At 40.3% G+C, this 17,076-nt stretch overlaps 1 protein-coding gene across 1 annotated transcript in view; it reads right to left on the bottom strand.

The window, feature by feature from the left end:
• Positions 1–186: 186 nt before the first annotated feature.
• Positions 187–17,076, bottom strand: part of IRAK2 (interleukin 1 receptor associated kinase 2) — a 57,566-nt gene continuing 40,676 nt past the window's right edge. Inside the window, exons 8-13 of the mRNA XM_007500217.3 lie at positions 15,092–15,201; positions 14,006–14,201; positions 8,882–8,944; positions 6,646–6,846; positions 4,014–4,305; positions 187–1,884 (exon numbers count right to left, since the gene is read on the bottom strand). Of these exons, the coding sequence (XP_007500279.2) occupies positions 1,763–1,884; positions 4,014–4,305; positions 6,646–6,846; positions 8,882–8,944; positions 14,006–14,201; positions 15,092–15,201 (984 nt within the window). The 3' untranslated portion in view covers positions 187–1,762. The remainder of the gene's footprint in view (positions 1,885–4,013; positions 4,306–6,645; positions 6,847–8,881; positions 8,945–14,005; positions 14,202–15,091; positions 15,202–17,076) is intronic.

Genomic DNA, 17,076 nt, shown 5'->3' with positions numbered 1-17,076 from the left:
AGGGTTATGATTTAATAAGGGCAGCCAATTTCTTCCACTTCAGTCTCTTTATGAGATATCTTTTTCATCCATGGTAACCATCAAGACCACAAATCAAATGAATTAAAATTAGAACCAGCCTTTGGAATTGATGTTTCACAAAGTGCTAAACCAAGATTTTTTAAAATAATGAAACACATTCAATCATTTATATTATTAAGTATATATTTTATTTCATTACAGCTAAATCCCAAAGAATATATTCAAATATGTACCATTCGAAGTTGCAGTTATGTAAAATATAGTCACTGGTTCGAGCACCATCAAAATATTCTGTACAAGTTCAAATAATGTGACTACTGCAGAGGATTCATTTTTTACATTAGTCAAGATTTAGCTGTATATATTAAATTATCAAATTGCATTAAATTAGTAATGATTTTAGGTAGAACAAAGAGTTTTTTCCTACCATTAATTTTTTTAATTCCAAATATTTATTTTAGTTTATCTCATCTTTTTCATTGTTCTGCTTCTATTTGTTTTATGCTTCACATAATATATGAATAAAATTATACAGGTATACACTTTATAAATAAATACATATACAGTGAGTAACTCAAAAATGTTTGTCTACAGGAATGTACAATCAAAGCAATTTGGAGACCACTGTCTTAGAGAGGTATGTGGAGCACTGAGAAGGTAAGTAATTTCTCTGTGGTCATCAGTTAGCCTATATCAGGAGGCAAGATTCAAATGGGCCAAGATCATCTTGACTTCAAAGTCACCCTCCTCCCCGCTGTGCCCCAATGCCTCTCAGAGCATTATGTGTACAAATGTTGCAAAAGGCAATAAATCAGAACCCTAGAATGCACAAATTGGAAAAGACCTTAAAGATTAACAATTCTCACTCCTTGATTTTTCAGATGGAGAAACTGAGACTTAGGGTGAGGATTAGTGACTTCTTTAAGGTTCATAGATAAAAACTAGCACTCAAACCCAGAGCCTCTGACTAAAACTAAACAACACATATTCTAAAAATAAAAAATCTTTCATTAGAAAATGTAGCTTAGAAAAAGAAGAGGGGGAAAGCTTTTTCCCTCCTCTAAATCACTGATGTCCCTTGGGGGCAGAGGTAGAGGGATAAAACATAGCATGGGTCAAAGCTAATGATAAATAATAAATATTTGACTCATTTCTAGCAAAGGAGATTCAGCCTGAAAGCATTCATATCTCCCATGTAATCAGAAGCTGTGCGATGAGAGCATTGAACAATGAATGCATTCTAACACAAACTGAAAAGGCAGCATGATCGGTTTTGCCTGGCATGGATGCAAAGTTCAACAAAGTCCTGAATGTTCCAAAATCAGGGGATGCTCCGTCAGTTATTCTGCTCAGACGCTGGAGGAAGTCTTTTCAAATCAAGTCCAGGGCTATTTTTGAGGCTTAAAAGATGAGCTCTAGACTTCTGATTCACCAAGAGGCACAATGATTAGTAACAGTTAAACTCAGGCTGAAATGGACAGTGTTCTTTGCTACAGAGAACTATTCCAAGGGCTTAATAAAGTGTTTTGTAGTTTCCTTCTTCCTGCTAGGGCTCCTCCATTCTGTTTCCCTTATCTCAGGTTTAAAACTTGAAGCTCAGACTTCAGACTGTGGAAAGCTAATGGACCAGGTAGACTTTTGTCTATAAAAGTAGAGGTTTTATCTTGTCCATGAAAAGTATCCTCTCACTCGTTCTTGTGACCTGAAAGTCTTTATCCATCTGGTGTCTCCCCTGCCCGATTTATGGTTCAAAAGATCCAAATAGCTCCTTGCTGTTTAACTTTTCTTCTTCATAGAGCAAAATATTTTCCATCAATTTCTTCTTGGCATCATTGACTTCAACTTCCCAAGAAGTTTCTGTTGCTAACATCAAAGAAAAATGAATATGAGTTAGGAGCAAAAGAGAAAATATTTGCAATTTTTAGATTTGCCAGTTGTCACTCCCCCCCAACTCCAAAAGTTTCAAACATTCAAGATCACAGAATTTCAGACTGGGAAGAGACCCTGGTGGTCACTGAGTCCAACTCATTCCTAAATAAGGATTCTTCCTCCAACATCCTCATTAAGTGACCCTCCAAACTCTGCCGAAAGACCTTCTATGAAGGAAAACTCGCTACCTTCCAAGGAAGCCCATTCTACTTGGGATATTTCCTTAAAATAAGGCAAATTCTTCCTTTCTACAATTTCTGTCCATTGCTCTAATTCCATTCTTCGGGGCCAAAAAACCCAAAACTAATGTTTTTCCCACATGACAGTAATTCAACTGCTTGAAGACAGCTCCTCTGTACTCCCTCCCCTTCACCACTCCTATCTCATTAATCTTCTTTTCAAGATTAAACATCCCCACTTTCTTCAACCGGTCTCCAGGAAGCATGAACACAAGGCCATTCACCATCCTGCTTATCTTCCTCTGAATGATCTCCAGCTCATAAAGACCCTTCCTAAAATATGGTGCCCAGAACACAATATTTCAGATGTGTCTGACCGGGATGTACCCAACAGCTACCAAATTAAATACAGAATATACATTCAGCTTAAAGAATCAAAGTCATTGGGACATGATAACTGTCTTCAAATACTTGAAGGGCAAAAATAAGACCAAAAACAAATGTTTAAAGAATTGTCATGTGGAGGGCAAACTGAGATTATTCTTCTTGTTCCCAGAAGCCAGAATTAGGCAGTGTGGGTTAAAGTTGAAGAAGGAGGTAGATTTTGTCTGGATATAAGAAAAAACTTCCCAACAATTAAATCAGTCTAAAAAGAGAATGAGCTACTTCCCTAGGTAGTTTTCTGTCACTGGACAGTTTCTAATTCCTCTGGTTACTTGTATTCCACCCATACCCCAACCCAAATCACCTGGCAGCTATATTTTTAAATACATTTATGTGTGTGTGACTGTGTATTTGTTTATATGTGGGTCTATATAGTTTAATATATATTTTATTTATATATCTCCTATATACATGTATATGTATGAAATATATCCTATATATGTTATGTATCTCTATATATTTTTAAATATACATACATACAAATACACACAGGCTGTCTCAAACGTCTTAGGGTAGGTTGAAGCCTTACTAGCTTGAAATCCTAATTAGTACTGGCATCTCTACTCTTCTGACACATGTCAGACAAAAGTATTGGTTCTATCACCTTGACTAGGGTAGAAAAAGTGGTAGGCCAAAGACTTAAAAATTAAGTTGGATCTAAATGTGGGTCTAATTATTGCCTAATTTAGGTAAACCTTCCTCCTCCAGAGGAGCTACTGTTAGGGTATCCCATTTGGGCTAAGGAAAGTCTTCAAGGATGGTCTCTTTTTATCCTTGGATGCCTCCATCCTTGTTGAGGCTGAGTTTGGGGGTTTCTTTTATAATTTTACCTCTGGTAAAAATGGGAACATCATTGGGCCAGGGAAGATATTCTGGCATAATCAGCCATCAACACATTAGCAAGAATTAGTTTATCTTGTTTAACCAATTATCTAGATGATAATAAGGATACTTTCTCCAACATTCCCAATAAGTGGTTGAGATAGTGGGCCAAATAATAGTCATGTTTCATATTAGGGAAAGAAAAACAAAAAAGGTCCAGAGAATGGGAATGGTTCTATATAGAGGGATGCCCAGATGTAGTTATAATCAGCAGCCCTCAGTAGGAATGAGAGCCCTGGGTATATGTGTAAGTAAGGGAGAGAATTTAAGAGAGAAAAAAAAAGGAAGACATCAAAATGAAGAAGGAGGACTGAAATCAAACCTCATCAACCTCACCATTTTTGCTGCCTAAACACCCAACTCCTGACCTCTTGGAAACAACTCTGAAATTCTGTAACCCTCTAGCAGAAAAGTAGGCAGAATAGCAGAAATGACTTGGGGGCATGATGCAAGGTGTCAGGAGACTCTACAAACCTTCCCTCCCCCTGAATCTGGGGCCAGGGAAAGCGTGTGGTCTTGCAATGGGGAAGGAAGGGATATAGGTTTCCTTGTTCTTACCATCTTGAGGATGTGAAGGGCCAGGACCCACTGAAGAGTCAGCCTCTATGCCATTGGTCAAACACCTTCCTTCCCTATACCCTGGTTGGGGTGACGAGGACCCTGCTCCTGCCCAGAGTCCATTCTTGTCAGGTTCATCTGAGGAAGAACCTTCCACGCTAACATTATCAACATCATCAGTTTCTTCTGGGGTGTTCACTGAAGAGTTCTTCAATTCCGAATTGCCACTGGGGCTGAGGAGGCTCTGGGGGTTTCTGATTTGCCGATTCAACTCTGCCACAATAGCACACACCTGTGGGAGAGGAGATGTGTTCTCTGATCAGCTCTTCTTCTTATTTTTATTTTTATTATCATGTAAAACATACTTCCATATTGGTCACTGTCGTAAGAGCAAATTCATACAAAGCCACCAACACCCCCAAGTAAAGCCACAAATGCACTGATGTGAAAGAGGACTCCAACAGATCTTTCTCTGGAAGCAGATAGCCTTCCCCATCATAAGTAACTCTTTCAGGATGGTCCCAGATCACTGCATTGCTCAGAGAAGCCAAGTAGTCAGAGTTTGCTCAGCTCCTCTTTATAAAGGAGCACTTGTGTGAGGAAGTCAAAAGACTTGGGCTCTGATCCTAATTCTGCTGTATGTGAGCTTGGACAAGTCGTTCCATCTTCCTGATCTCCATTTCCGTATTTAAAACTGGAATTTGCCCTTTCTGATTCACAGAGCTATTATGAGGATCAAATAAGATAATGAATCTGGGGAAGGAAAAGGGCATGTCATACACATTAATGTAGCCCTGACTACATGCCAGGCACTGGGCTAAGTGTTTTGTTGTCAACTATTATCTCATTTGATGGAGCATCTAAAAGGCGAAATGGATAGAGTCAGGAATGCCTGAGCTCAGACCTAGCCTCAGATACTTATTAGCTCTGTGACGCTGGGTAAGTCATTTAACCCTATTTGCCTCGCTCAATTTCCTCATCTGTAAAAATGAGCTGGAGAGAAAGGATAAACTGTGGGAGTGGAAACACCGAGGAAAAGCAACTGCCTGAATACAGAGGTTGAGGGGACATGACAGAGGATAGACTCTAAATGAACACTCTAATGCAAATACTATCAACATAGCAATGGGTTCAAATCAAGAAAACATCTAATGCCCAGTGGACTTACGCGTCGGCTATGGGGGGTGGGGGGGAGGAAAAGAAAATGATCTATGTCTTTAACGAATAATGCTTGGAAATGATCAAATAAAATATATTTTTTTTAAAAAATGAGCTGGAGAAGGAAATGGCCAACACTCCAGCGTCTTTGCCGAGAAGACTCCAAATAGGGTCTCAAAGGATGAGACACAATTGAAAAATGACTGAACAGCAGCACATCTCGTTTGATAAGGGCTCAAAGAGCCAAAGACTTAGAGCTGAAAGGGAGCTTTGAGGCCATCGAGTCCAATAATAACACGATGGCGTTTGTATGGCAATTCAAGGTTTGCAGAGTACATTCTCGCCTCAACTGAGGCTCACAGCAACGCTGGGGATTACTGACTCTCACCTCGGGTGACTGAGCTGTCTGAGATGTGTATTGGCGTGAGAGAGCTGAAGGATCAATCTGAAAGTGTGAAGAGTCGGTGCTATGGGGGCTTAGAATGTATATACAAATTGCATATTTTAGCTAAAGCCTGTGGGAGTGCAGAGAGCACTACATAGCACCTCCCCTGTACCAGGTACTGGATTAAGTGCTCATTCAGTAAATGCCTGTTGATTGACTGACTTGTAGAAAGTAGAAAGCAGGCTTCTCTTCGAGCCTGCTCTGTGAGAGCCTATCTCACCGCCTTCTCTCTCATTATGACGCACTTAACTGCATCGCCCTGGTACTGTTCTCCAAGACTGATCTCTTTTGATCCTTGGATGCCTCCATCTTTGTTGAGGCTGGCATTTGGATTTCTTTTATAATGATGATAAAATACTTAAATAATAAGTGTCTTATAGTGTACAAAACGCTGTGTGAATTTAGGCAAGTTTCTTAGTAACAACTCCAGGACAGAAGGGCAAGTGCTTGGGGAACAGGGTTAAGTGACCTGCCCAGGGTCACACCCGGCTAAGAAGTCATTGAAGCCAGACTGACTTCACTCTGTCCATGGTGCCACCTAGCAGCCCCCAGAATAGACTTCTGACAGGTCTTCTTACCCTTCTCCAATCTTACCTTCACACCTCTGCCAGATTACTCTTCATGCATTGGTCTGACCATAGCACTCTCCTGCCCCAAAACTTTAGAATATTTAGAATATATAACCCAAAAGCCTGACATCTTCACCTATCCCAGAGATGTGAAGTAAATAACCCAAGATCATACACATATGCAGTATCAGAGGCAGGATTCGAACTCAAATTCGCTAGCTCCAAACACAGTACTCTTCCTACTCTACGAAGTGTAACTATTTTGCAATTAAGGAATCAATTCTTGGCAAAGCCAATACTTGAGAAAAGTGGAATCTAGTCCAATGCTCTTGCCAGGATAGCCTGCTTACTCTCTGGAACTATGAAAATAAACATGCCAGATGCTCGACCCTGCTGGCTCACCAGCTCATTCCCCCAGCTGGTTAAGAGCATGAGTTTTGGGGAGGAAACTCAGTCTTACCTGGGTCAGGTTGGGGGTTTTTTTCTGCAGGCAGAGGTAGACAGCTGTAGCAAAGTCTACAGCGCAGTTCTCCGGTAGGTACCCAGCTTTGGCATCCTGGTATTTCTGGCAGATCTCCTTGGCAGCTAGCTTCTCCACACATTTGTTCTTGGAGCACAGTAGGGTTTTAGGGCTTGGGATTTCACTGATGAGTAAGTCCTTCTGTGGTAGGAAGAGATCCTTATGTGAGCTGATAGTGCTTAACGACAAGCCCCCCCCCAATCCCCACCCCAAACCATCTGCTATAGAACTTTCAAACTGCGGCAAGCTGGGGAATTTTTTTTTTTCTAAAAGTAATTCATGGAACCTTGATATCACAGAAAAACAAATGTCAGCATTTTCCTCTTATTCGGCCCTTTTATGGTCATGTTCTGACCACTTTCCGGTCCGGTCCTTGATTTGTCCTTGGAACAAATACATCACTGTAGGTTATGGGTAAGAGTATAATTTGGAAATAGAAATCCGAGAGAGTACATTTAAAAATCATAGTTATGTATAACCCAGATTGAATTGCTTGCTAGTTCCTGGAGGAGGGAGGGAAGGAAGAAGGGAGACAATTTGGACGTATAACTTCAGAAAATGTATGTGGAAATACGTTATTAAAATTAAAATTGCAATTATAAAAACTAAACTTAACTAAAAGTTAAAATAACGTTGTTGCTATTTAGTTGTAACCAACTCTTCGTGACCCCATTTGGGGTTTTCTATGCAAAAATGAAGTGGTTTGCCATTTCCTTCTCCAGCTCATTTTACAGATGAGGAACTGAGGCAAATGGGCTATTTCCTTACTAATATAAAATACAGACAGACAAAGGGAAATTCAAATATTTCCCCCAAATTCTGAAAATTCAACTCTACTTGCCAAATATTTCACTAAACTCCAGTGAACATCTGTGGAACCTTCCATGCCCCACAACAGAACCCAGTGTGATAGCCCCAAGGCCAGACAGTGAAGAGTTCCCTTTGGCCATGAGCCACATCCTGACCCTTCCAAAGTAGTCACTTTGTAGGCTGGGGATGAACAAGGGAGGCTACAGACTGCAGGGATGGGAGAAAATAAGTCTCTTCACAGCTAGACAGAGAAAGAGCTGCTTCTTGCCTATAGCCCTGATAGAGAGTGGACAGTGACAGTAGGGCCAGCAAAGGAGAGGAAGAGTTTTGATCCTAAACACAAGGAAATGACCAATTTCTAGTTCCATGCCACAAGCCACCATTTATAAGAGAAGATCTACCCCTGTGGGAATGGGGGGAAATGTAACTATCCAATATGATATGCTGACTCCATTTCCCCAGCCTGTAAGAGCCTGGGGAAGTGGAGTCAGCATTTCCACCATGACACCATGAAGTGTTGACCTTTGTGGAGGCTGAGTCAGTAGAGAAGGGGCTTTTGAATGATGTGTCCCTCAGAAAAGGGGCACATTTGTCCTGAATCTCCAAACTTATCCCAGTAACTAGGGGAACCCGAAAAACAAAGAAAGGGTAGAGATCAGATTTAGAGACTGATTATTGGTAGCAAAGGTATTTAGGTAGGAACCAGTCAGTGACCACACTCACTTAGAACCTACTGTCTCCAGGCCCCAGGACTAGACACTGTGAATCCCAAGAAAACAAATTCTCTTGAGGACTTTCTGTCCTATAAGGGGAAATAAGATGGGTACAAATGTAGAAATAATGGAAGGGAAGAAGAGCAGATGGCGTCAATTACTCAGAAGTAAGACTTACCACAGCCCTAGTGCTGCCTTGGAGCAGAATTGGTTTAAGCCTTTAGAGAAGACAACCCAAAAAGGTTTTCTGCAAATGGGGAAGGACCCAGTGGTGGCTGAATAGATGAACAATTTCATAATTTCTGGGCTCCACTGAAAGACTGTCCAGCTGGGAAGCATGACACATGTCTCTCCCCTCTCCTCTAACTTCCCCAAAACTGTGGCTGTGCTGGATACCAACTCTAGTCAACAATCAAGTCACTAAAAGGGTGAGTCTGTGATGCAGGGGAATTCAGGAACAGCCAAAGCTACATATGGGACTAAAACTGCCCTAGCCTTCGTTCCACTGGCATGTCTGAGAGCCCCAGTTTTAGCATCCATTCTCCCACTCAGGCCAGTCTAAGGTTAAAAAAAAAGGTTATTAATGAACCCAAAGGGAGATGAAGCCCATGAACCTGACTGTGTTAGTAGCAGAACCATAACCAGTGCCTTACCAGAAAAACTGGAGTTCTCTCTTTATCCATCGCTGGGATACTTGTCAGAATCTCTGCTAATACCTAGAGAGAACATTGCATTAGTCTTGAGTGCACTTACATAAAAGATCTATTCAAGATAGTTACCCTCTAATAAGGATAATGAGAACTAGCTAATAACAATTAGCTTTAATTATCTAATTAATTTAATTTAATTATTTTAATAATAATAACTAGATAACAACAAAAATTTGGGTAGTATTTTAGTATGTGTGTATGTTTTTAAAGCAATTTCCAATCAATTACTGAATTTGCATTTATTCCCAATAGCCTATGGTGGGTATAAAGTGGTGCAGTTATCATTACTTCCATTCTTTTAGGTGACAAAATTGGCACCACTATTATGCAAGCCGAAGCTATTGTTAAGATGGATCCTAATAGGTCTTCCAACCATTCATTTCTCTTTATTCAGTCCATACTGAATATCACTCCCAGACTCATCTCTTCTTTAAGCACTGCTTTCATTATATAATTCTATTACCCAAAAGCCTTCACAGGGTCATAGAATCAGAGCTAGAAGTGATCTTTGGAGCCATCTCATCCAACCATGTATTTTATAGATCTGGGGACTGAGGCTCAAGATAATACAAACTTAAACCACTGGGACTGATAGAGGTGGGATTGGCACCCAGGTCTTCTGATTCTAAAACCAGTGGTCTTTTCATTGTACCATGTTGCATCCAATGACCCTCCATTGCTTACAGACTAAACTCCTTACCTAGGTTCCAAGGCTCTCCAAAACTTGTTCCCAACCTAGCTGCTTACTCTTCTTTGACATCAACCTCTTCTTGATCCAAGTCATGCTCCTCATTGCTCCACAGACATGTTTGGCTCATTGCCCTCTTCATCTTTATTCTGATGTTGGCTCCCCTCTGCTCTGTCTGACTAAATCCCACCCAACCTTCAAAGTGTGACTCAAGTCCCACCTTGTAGAGAAAGTCTCAGTCACTCAAGCCCACCTTTCTGTGTTCTCTGAAATTCTATACCACTTCTAGGGGGTTGTTGTTCATCATGTCTGACACTTCATTATTACATGGACCATGCCAGACCCTTCTATCTTCCCCCATATCTCAAAATCTGTCCGAGCTCATATTTATTGTTTGCATTGCACTCTCTATCCATCTCATCCTCTGGAACCCTCTTTTCCCTTTGTCTTTGAATTTCCCCAATATCAAGGTCTTTTCTAATAAATCCTGATTTCTCATTATATGGTCAAATTATTTCATCTTCAGCTTCAGTATTTGACTTTCCAGGGAATAGTCTGAGTTAATTTCTTTACATATTGACTGATTCAATTTCCTTGCTGTCTAAAGGACTCTCAAAAGTCTTCTCCAGTACCACAATCCAAAAGCATCAATTATGTGGCACTTAGCTTTCCTTATAATCCAACTCTCAAATCACACACTGGAGAAAACCATAGCTTTGACTTACAGGCTTTTGTCAGCAAGGTGATGTCCCTGCTTTTTAGTATGCTCTCCAGATTTGCTCCTTTCCTACTACGGAGCAAGCATCTTTGAATGAATTTCATGGCTTCAGTCACCATCTACTGTGATCTTTGGGCCCAAGAATAAAAAATCTGACACTTCTCCCTTCCATGTCTTCTCCCTCTATTCGACTAGAAGTGATGGGATTTGTTGCCAAGATCTTCGTTTTTTTATGTTAAGCTTCAAACCAAGTTTTACACTCTCCTCTTTCACCCTCCTCAAGATGATTCTTAATTCTTCACTTTCTACCATCAAAGTGGTATCATCTGTATAACTGAGATTATTGCTATTTCTCCTAGCAATCTTAATTTCTGTTTTGTACTCATCCAGCCTGGCATTTCAGATGATGTATACTCTGCATATGTTAAATAAATAAGGTGACAATATATAGCCTTGCTTACTCCTTTTCCAATCTTAAATCAATCAGTTGTTTTATGTTCAGTTGTAACTGTTGCTTGTTGGCCCACCTACAGTAGGTTCCTATGGAGACACGTAAAATAATCTGATACTACCATTTCTTCAAGGATTTGCCACATTTTATTATGATCCACATAGCCAAAGGATTTTGTGTAGTCAATGAAGCAGAAGTAGATGCTTTTCTAGAACTCACTTGCTTTCTCCATAATCTAGTGAATGTTGGCAATTTGGTCTCTAGTTCCTCGGCCTCCTTGAAAACAAGCCTGCTCTTGGTTCACATTTTGCTGAAGCCTCACTTGCAGAATCTTAGAGTAATCTTGTTGGCATATGACACAAGCGCAGATGTATGATAATTTGAATGTTCTTAGCATTGTCTTTCTTTAGGATTGGGCTGCCATTGTTGAGTCTTCTACATGTGCTGGCATAGAGAGTGCTGCACTTTAACAACATCATCTTTTAGGAACTTAAATAGCTCAACTGGAATTCTGTCACCTCCACTAGCCTTATTGTTAGCAGTGCTTCCTAAAGACCACCTGACTTCACTCTCCAGAATGTTTGGCTCTAGATCAGTAACCACCCCATCCTAGTTATCAGTGATATTAAGCTCTTTCTTGTATAGCCCTTCTGTGTATACTTGTTGCCTCATCTTAATCACTTCTACTGTTAAATCTCTACAATTTTTGTCTTTTAATATGCCCATTTTTACATGAAATATTCCCTTCATATGTCCAATTTTCTGAAGAAATCTCTTGTCTTTCCCTTTCTTTTGTCTCTTCTATTTCTTTGCGTTGCTCATTTAAGAAAACCTTATCTCTCCTTGCTATTCTTTGAAGCTATTAATTCAGGTAGGCATATCTTTCCTTTTCTCCTTTCCCTTTTGCTTTCCTTCTTCCTGTAGCTATTTGTATTCCCTTAGCTTCCCTCATCAGAGAGCCATTCTATTTTCTTTGGGCTGATGTTGTTGTTGCTGCTGCCTCCTCTACAATATTGTGAATCTTTGCCCATAGTTCCTCAGGCATTTCCCCTACCAGGTCTAATCCCTTAAATCTGTTACAGTGGGTACCACTCTTTTTCCTATTACTAAATTTCTATCTTACATTGTAATGTTTCCATCTCTTCAATAAGATCTGTTTTTCTAACCTTTACTTTCTGTCTTAGAATCAATATTAAGTATTGGTTCCAAGGCAGAAGAGCAGTAAGAACTAGGGGCTAAGTGACAATTAGGGTTAAGTAGCATTTGCCTAGGGTCACAAAGCTGGAAGTGTCTGAGGCCACATTTGAATCCAGTTTCTCTTGACTCCAAGTCTGACTTTCTATCCACTAAGCCACCTAACTACCACATGGCCTACTTTTAAAATGTCTTTTTTTTAATGGACTTAATCATCAATAAACAAACATTACAATACTAAAAGAACCAAAATAAAGTTATATACTAAATCACAAACTATTAGGCATCAATTCTTTTTTAAACTGTATATTAAATTTAGCAAGGTAGTAACAAAGTTGCCCTGCTTGTACCAATAAGACCTTTAGGTCCTTGACAGCAAGACCATGGCTCTTAATTCTTTGAGATCCTCCTAAGCAAACTCTGAGTACTCATTAGATTCTTGCTGAATTTAATGAAAACAGAGTTCTGAGATACACAGCTAGGTTACAATAAAGGTAAGATAAGAACTCAGAACTTGAATCTGTATCTTTCCGCTGTGCCCAAAGACTTCTTAGAATATGCTACAGTGGAATACAATTTCTAAAGTACAAGAAGTTCCTTTTCAGAGAGGCCACCCTTCCAAAATGTTTCTCAAGATTATTGAGTTCAAAAAGGGCAAAATGTTTCATATATCACTGCTATTTGTTGTTTTTCTTAACTATTTTATTTTGTTATTGAGGATTAGTCCTAGAAGATGGGATTAGGAGAGAGGGGAATATCCTGAAATGGCTATGATATAAAAATAAAAGATATGAATAAAACTTATTTAAAAAAAGAAAAGATTGGTAAGTCCATTTCCATTCAATTCAAAAAGTCAGTCTGGTCCTAGACAAGGCATGATCCTGACTCTCAAGAAGCTTTCTGGTATCATAAATAATAGCTAGCCTCGAAGTTAGGAAGACTCCGTTCCTCCTCTAATATTTTTTAGCCTGTGTGACTATGAGAGCCTCAATTTCCTCATCTGTGAAATGGAAATGATAATATTTGCAGTACCTACCTCAAAGGATCATTGTAGCTTAGAGTCATAGTGCACAGAGCCCTGACTCTGGAGTCAAGAAGACCTGAGTTTAAATCCAGCCTCAGACCCCTACTATCTATGTGAACCAGGGCAAGTCACTTAACCTCAGGCTGCCACAGTTTCCCCATCTATAAAATGGGAATAATAATAATTTTCAGGGTTGTTAGGAGGATCAAATGAGATCATGTTTGTAGAATACTTAGCACAGTATCTGGCACATGGTAAACACAACATAAACATATATTCAGTCATTTTTCAATCATGTCCAACTCTTTATGACTGCATCTAGGGTTTCCTTGGCAAAGATACTAGAGTGGTTTGCCATTTCCTTCTCTAGATATAAATTATAGCTATCAATATTATGCTTATTATTATGATCAACTATAAAATTATATACAAAGTAATTTGCAAACTTTGATGCTCCGTGTCAGTTGCTATTAAGATTATTGGTGTTGCTGCTGCTGCTGCTATTGTGGTTAATGCCACAGATTAGTGCCTGGCACATAATAGGTGCTTCATGTTTGTTGACTTGGTCAAGTGATAACACTGTTCCATGATCCCAGATGAGTCATCTAACTCTCCTAAGCCTGGGAAAGGAGAACAGACTCAGAGTCACAAGGATTCCGAACAAGATGGAACCTGAGGGGTCATTTAATCCAATTTATACCGCTACCATATACCTGACAAGTCAGTATCCACAGAACTGGGAAAGAATCCTATTCATCATTTGCGTATCATCCCCCATTCTTCCCATCCACAAAAGAATCTATAACATGAAGTTGCCGAAGGCACATAAAGGTTAAGTGACTTTCTCAACCACAAAGCTAAAAAAATGTCAGAGGTAAGATCTGAATACAGTTCTTTCTGATGCCATACTTGGCATTCTACCCACTCTGCCATAGTACAAGGCAGAAAGAAATTTAGAAAGAGACCATTGCTATAAAGAATAGAAAACTTACTATTCCGCAACTAAAGATGTCAACTCTTTCTGTAAGCTGCCCCACTCTGAGGAAATCTTCAGGAACATATGCAGCCACAGCCTGGAAAAGCTGGGTGTTCATCATGGTATAGGAGGATTTTTTATCATTAGAGGATACGCGAACCCTTGGGTGTCCAAGTTTGGGAATGAAGTTTCTTTCCAGTAGAACATTGGAGCTATAGGAGATCAAGCAGAGGGCAAAGTTATCCTTCTGACTTGGTCGGAAAAAGGAACTCAAACCCAAATGGGATCAAAATTTGGGGTAGCCCAGCTCCTACTGCCTTTCCCTTGAACTACAATCAGTTTCGTTGGATTCCTCAGGAGTGGCCTCAAAGGGTCTAACCATAATGCTATCCTGGCAACAATCCTGTAAGGTCAGTGATATGAGTATGATTCTCCCCCATTTTACTACATCATTGAATGTCAGAACAGGAAGGAATTCTGGAGATTTTCTCATCCAATCAGAAGCTGAGAACAAGGGAGGTAAAGAGCCTTGTTCACACTATTAGTGAGAGGCAGTGTGCTATCAGGAAACTATCATTAGATGTGCAGTCGAGAGACATAAATTCTAATCATGGCTTTGCTATTTATGATCGGCATGGACTTGGACAAGTCACTAGAATAAGCTCAGTTTCCTCCTCTGTTAAACAAAGGGGATTCGATTAGAGGAACTCTTGGGCCCCTTCCAAAAACTTACAAGAATATAAGGACATCAAAAGTTGTAACTAAGACAAGTCAACTGGAGCCTTATCCCAAGGCATCAGTCTGCAAGGGGCAAACTTCCCTCCTCTTTCTGTAAATCCTCCAGGACTCCAGAAACTGTCATGTCTTAAAGCCTTCCCCCAGTCTCTATGACCCTGTTCCCATCCCTTTCTCCAACCCTTATTGGCATTCTGCGGAGATTTTCTGAAGGACAGACTTTTGGCTCTCATGGGCTACTGTACCCACTATTCTATTCCACTGTGGACACTGCCTTTGCCCCTGATGAAAGGATTCCAAGTTTGGGCTCCAAAGAAACCAAACTCAGGAACAGTCACTAACTGATCTTATTGGGTCCTGTTCTCACCTCTTGATATTGCCATGAATAATCTTGAGACCATGTAAGTATTCGATGGCTCCAAGAAATCCTAAGGAAATGTTAATCCGTTGTTCCCAGGACAGGGGATCAGTATTATCCTGAAGGAAGAAGAGAAGAAAATGAGTGACTTGTGACCTTTAACTTTAACTGAAAAGTAAAATCCACATCATAGGGACTCTCCCATCCTTAGGGCTTCTCATAGCATCAGACATAGAGCTCAGAGTCTAAGAACAGCTTGATATAAATTTGTCCTGTAATCGATCCCTGCAATCGAATCATCTCTACTTCTTTAATCCTAGATTTAAAGCTAAATGGGAACTTAGAGGTCATGATCTGACACTGGCCAAATCCACACACCTCATAGTTCCTCTCATTTTACATATGAAGTAACTGATGTGACTTGCCCAGGTCACAGAGGTAGTAAGAGACAGAGGCACGATTAGAACCCAGCTCTCCTAAGTCCAAAGCCCACTAACATTCTTTATCTTCTCCCGGTGTCTTTAATTACTACTTTGTTGTGTATCTCACACAGCAGGCACTTAATCAATGTCTATTTAGTTAAGTTGCAATGGTGTGAGCCTCCTCTCTCCAAGGTCACTGACCCTCTTGTACAGGATTCTTTTTTATCTCACATAATCACAGAATGTTACAACTTTAGAACCCAGAATGTTGAAAATCGGTGGCTATCAAAACATAGAATACAGGAGTTGGAAGGGACCTTAAAACACCAACTGTCTGAGCTGAAAGGGACCTTTGAACATGGACTATTCGAATGTAGAGAACATGGACTATTCGAATGTAGAATGTTCATGCTACTAGGGAACTTGGAACACAGAATATTAGAGCCAGAGGTGACTTTAGAAATAATCTAGCCCAAGAGTGAGCAAAACCAGAAAACACTGTACACAGGAACAGCAATCATGTACGATGATCAGTTGCAAATGACTTAGCTATCCTCAGCAATACAATGATCCAAGAAAATTCCAAAGGAGTCGCGCCGAAAAATGTCATTCACCTCCTAAGAAATGTAAGAATGGCAAAGGGACCTGGATAGGATCCTGCATGTTTGATGGACAAGCAGCTTTGTGGTAGTAGAGAGAGCGAAGGATTGTGACTAGAGAAGTGTGAGCTGGGGAGAATTCTGGCCAGCCCCAGGACTTCCAGCTCTGAGAGGGAAACAGAGAGGACTTTTTCTGGGTGGCTGAGGAGATCCAAAGCCACAAGAGGGAGAAGAGCCAAATTTTCCTGCCTATCTGTGAACCTGTTTCCATCAAGGAATTTTCTACTACCTTTCTTCTATCTGCCTACAAGAACTCTTGACTCAGAAGGAGTGTGGTTTGGACTCTCTCATCAGAGCCAATCTACCTACTCTTTCCTGGGTCTCCCTTTTGCCTTCTTTGAATCTGACTTGGACTTATAGAGACAAGAGATATAAGCTTGGACATAAAGAGGACTTACAGCTAGAAGAAGGCAGATTCCTTTGGAACTCGGACTCGAACCTCTAGATCCAGCTGTTGCGGGGTTTAGCTTATCAAGGCATCCTTTTCCCATTTCCCATCAATACCTTCCTTTCCCTTTTCCAAAATAAATCTTAGTTAAGTCAGATCTGGGTTTGGCCCATTTTCATTAACAGAAAGGGTTTGTTGAGAGATAGGGGACAGAATCCGAAGAATAAATCCTGTCCCATCTGTGGCAAACTAGACCTGGTCTGCCATCACCCTCCATAGATGAGGGCTTGATGACAAACCCTTTGCTCTGAAACAGCTATCTGCGATATAAAGATCTTTCCCTGCAGTTGTGCCCACATTAGGACTCCTATAGTTTGGGGCTATAGTTTGAAAAAATATCTTATGGAAAGAGAGATAGGAAAGTTTCTTTCTGTCTCTGTAAGGTTGCCTCAAACTCTGGTGTCAGCTAACCCTAGGGAAGGGAGAGATCTTGCCATCTTTTCCTCTATCCTTCAGCTTACACCT

The sequence above is a fragment of the Monodelphis domestica genome, chromosome 7 (genome assembly GCF_027887165.1).
Source record: "Monodelphis domestica isolate mMonDom1 chromosome 7, mMonDom1.pri, whole genome shotgun sequence".
Classification (NCBI taxonomy): Eukaryota; Metazoa; Chordata; class Mammalia; order Didelphimorphia; family Didelphidae; genus Monodelphis; species Monodelphis domestica.
The sequence above is the reverse complement of the archived record's forward strand: the minus strand, read 5'-3'. Positions and strand labels throughout refer to the sequence as shown.